The sequence below is a fragment of the Pollachius pollachius genome, assembly GCF_949987615.1.
Source record: "Pollachius pollachius genome assembly, chromosome: 20".
Taxonomy (NCBI): Eukaryota; Metazoa; Chordata; class Actinopteri; order Gadiformes; family Gadidae; genus Pollachius; species Pollachius pollachius.
In genome coordinates, this window is record NC_136953.1 from 12,628,458 (window position 1) to 12,632,309 (window position 3,852).

Below are 3,852 nucleotides of genomic sequence, written 5' to 3' on the forward strand. Positions count from 1 at the left end.
GTGGAGTTATCAGAGAGCTGAGAGATGACTGCCATTGGTGTCATACCTAAAGTGGTTTAATTCTTAACTATTAAGATGGGCGGGAACCGCATCCTTCATCTGATGGACCCCCCCCTCACATAGTGAGGACATTATTATTGTGAGAGGGTTGGTAATTTATCATGCCTGAAATAGTTTTTCAAAGTAACACCGTGTTAATATGCATTAGCTCGTGAAGTAGAATATTAGCGCTACTAGTATTTAACTGTTCAGGGCCGTTACCTTTTAACTTAGCACCATTCAGGGCCGTTACCTTTTTACTTAGTAGTAGTAGTTTTTATTTCTTCTCTTATTTATTTTTCTGTTAAGTAGATCATTTTTTTTGAAAAGTGCAGAATTTATAAAAGGCAATGAAGGTTAACCGCAATATTATCTGCGGTTATTTTTGTGCACTTGATTATTGCTAGATTCTTTTTCAACACGTTTGCCTTCATAGGAAGTCCAAATTTCCAACTTTTTCTAATCCTAATGAACGCACACCCTAAGGTATTCATGGGGATTCCCGCTCTCACCAATCCCTCAGCTTTTATTTGACTTCCGCCATCACACAAAATCCATTCATGCTTAGGCTCATTCATAAAAAAAACGATCAAGCACTCTGGAGTCAGTCAGCACTCACCACTCCAGCCCACAGAGGAAGACCCCGTCACACGCTCTGCATGCATCTCAAACCAGTCACAAGTCACAGGCTAGTGGGCTCCAGGCTCCCCCATGGGAGAGGGCGTGGGGGGGGGGGGTGAGGGTCTGGGGGGGTAGGCTGGAGCCCCCCAATTTGCTCCAGCGATGACGGAGCCGGGCTGCAGGCGTGGAAAGCTCGCACATTAGAGAGGGAAAAAGCAAGGCATTTCCCCTTCAGGTTGACTCTGGGTTCATTTGGCCTTAGACGCACAACCGCACGCGTACAAACACACGCGCGCACGTGCACACGCACGCACACACACACATAGGCTTGCACATGTGCACAGGAAAACACGCACTGTCCACGCATACACATGAAACATGCATGCACATACTCAACGCACATGCACACACAGACACCTGCATTTATGGGACACACGTTAACCCACATGCTCAATCAAACACACTTAAAGCACACACACCAAGGCATCTGTACAAAAAAACCTCTCACACACACAAACACACACTTCTGACCGTCCAGATAATTTGGTCCCCGAGGCAGTCTGCCGTCGCTTTGGCGATTCCCAAAATTCCAAAAACAGAGAAGCTGGAAAGCGCTGCCATGCTGGGGGAAAGAGGTCAGCACCAGACCATTCCTAGGGAAACATGACTTTATTGTTTATGCACGTGTGTGTGGTGTAGGTGACGCTGAAAAGCTTCAACTTGTCCTAAGCTATAACACTAACATTCAGAAAAGGGCGTGACACACACAAGGCAGATTAAATCCTCTCTAAGTTATACAATGGGGCTTAAATACGCTGGAAATGTGTCCACTCACGTGTGTTCATCTGCTTAGTGTGTGGTTGTGTGTGGTTGTGTGTGTGTGTTTGCGTGCGTGCGTGTGTGTGTGGTTGTGTTATATTGAGAGTGTTGGTATGTGATGGTGTGTGTGCATGCGTATGGGCCATATGATTGTGTGTGTGTGTCTGGGCATGGGATAGTGTGTGTGTGTCTGTAAGTAACTTAGTGGGCATGTGTAAGTGTGTGGGCATATGAAAGTGTGTGCGTGCGTGCGCGCATGATCGCCTGCTGATGTCAGCGGATGGTTGATGCAGCGGACGTGATCAGCTGGAATAAGGAGCTGATTGTTCTGAATCACGGTAGCTCAGAGCTCCATCTCACCTGGCTGACACCCGCCAAGAACATGGAAGCCCCTATAGATAAGATTGTTTTCATCACTTCATTGAGCTCCGAACTCTGGCCATAAACTTGATTTTTACAATCAATCAACTCACTCAACCGCACTCTCCCTCCCTCCCATTGATATATTTTCAGTAGTTATTTTGTATCGGATTAACTGTATTGTTTGACTCTTGAAGCAAATTACCATCATTAATCAAGCTGTTGATCTATGTGTGTGTGTGTGTGTGTGTGTGTGTGTGTTTGTGTGTGTGTGTGTGTGTGTGTGTGTTCTACAGGCCGCCTCCCCCATGTCTCCCTGCGTGACCTCTCACCTCTGCTTACTGGTGTTACCAGTGATGTCAGTGCTGCTCTTCCTTTCTCCTATTGGCTGGAGCTACGACGGCCCCGTCCCCGGCTGCCATCTTTATCGTAAGTCCACCAAGTCGTGTACGCACACACAAACACAAACACACACACACACACACACACACAACACAACACAGACACACATCTCGTATCAATACAAGAGGATGAATCTTTGGTTGTATGGAATGCTTCATGGTCTCTCTTCACTCGCTGTCACTCTCTCCCCAACTCTCGCTCTCTTGCTCTCTCTCTCACGATCTCCTCTCCCTCACTCACTCTCTCTCTCTCTCTCTCTCTGTCTCACTCTTACTCCCTCCCTCCCTCCCTCACTCTCTCGGTCTCACTCTCCCCCTCCCACCCCTCCCTGCAGCCTTCAACGTGACGATCCGCAGCGACCGGCGTAGTACGTGCCGCGGGACCCACCTGGTGCACGCCTGCGTGGGCTACTGCGAGTCCAGCGCCTTCCCCTCCCGCTACTCGGTGCTGGCGGCGTCCAACTTCACCCACAACATCACCTCCACCTCGCGCTGCTGCACCATCAGCAAGGAGGCCAAGGTGAGGGTGGCGGGGGAGAGAGGGAGGGAGGGATGGGGAGAGGGGGGATGAGAGGAGATGGCGAGCAAGGGGAGAGAGGGAGGGAGGGATGCAGAGAGAGAGACAGGGGGAGAGGGGGGAGGGATGCAGAGAGAGAGACAGGGGGAGAGGGGGGGAGGGATGCAGAGAGAGAGACAGGGGGAGAGGGGGGGAGGGATGCAGAGAGAGAGACAGGGGGGAGAGGGGGGAGGGATGCAGAGAGAGAGACAGGGGGGAGAGGGGGGGAGGGATGCAGAGAGAGAGACAGGGGGGAGAGGGGGGGAGGGATGCAGAGAGAGAGACAGGGGGGAGAGGGGGGGAGGGATGCAGAGAGAGAGACAGGGGGAGAGGGGGAGGGATGCAGAGAGAGAGACAGGGGGGAGAGGGGGGAGAGGGATGCAGAGAGAGAGACAGGGGGGAGAGGGGGGGAGGGATGCAGAGACAGAGACGGGGGAGAGGGGGGAGGGATGCAGAGAGAGAGACAGGGGGGAGAGGGGGGAGAGGGATGCAGAGAGAGAGATAGGGGGGGTGGGGGGGAGAGAGAGGTTTGCAGAACACGAGAGAGGGAAAGGACAGGGGGTTATAGGAGTCGAAGGGGAGAGGGAAGGGGGAGAGAAAGAGACTGGGGAGGGCGAGAGATCAGGGGGGAGGGAGAGGGGGAGAGAGCGAGGGGGGGGGTATGCAGGTATGTTAGTGTATGTACTTATAGATGTGTATGTCTTCCCTTTAGGTCAAAGTTCGCCTGGATTGCCCGCGAGGTCGTCGCCATGACGACATCGAAATCCTGACGGCGACGGAGTGTCGCTGTGACATGTGCCGCAAGTCTCGTTACTGACGGGCCAGCTGACCAATCTGAGCCCTCCTGTGGTAACCCCGCCCTCTCACTAAGAGAGACCAGGCTATTGGATAACAGGGGACGTGTCTGTTGCTGTTGTAAAGTAATTTAAATGAAATGGAAAGAAGGTGAAGGTAGAAACAGAGAGACAGGTACTTTGTGTGTCTGTGTGAACGTATGAATGTATGTATGAATGCATGAGACCGGTAAAACAAACTTGATTAACACAAGATCTGCGT

General features: G+C 51.6%; 1 protein-coding gene across 1 annotated transcript; it reads left to right on the forward strand.

Annotated features, from left to right (window-relative positions):
* Nucleotides 1-2,147: 2,147 nt before the first annotated feature.
* Nucleotides 2,148-3,613, forward strand: gpha2 (glycoprotein hormone subunit alpha 2; the record flags this gene model as incomplete). Its single annotated transcript, XM_079758418.1, has 3 exons — nt 2,148-2,268; nt 2,576-2,760; nt 3,509-3,613. 3 exons carry the CDS (start codon nt 2,148-2,150, stop codon nt 3,611-3,613), a joined length of 411 nt encoding a protein of 136 aa, XP_079614544.1.
* Nucleotides 3,614-3,852: the final 239 nt, after the last annotated feature.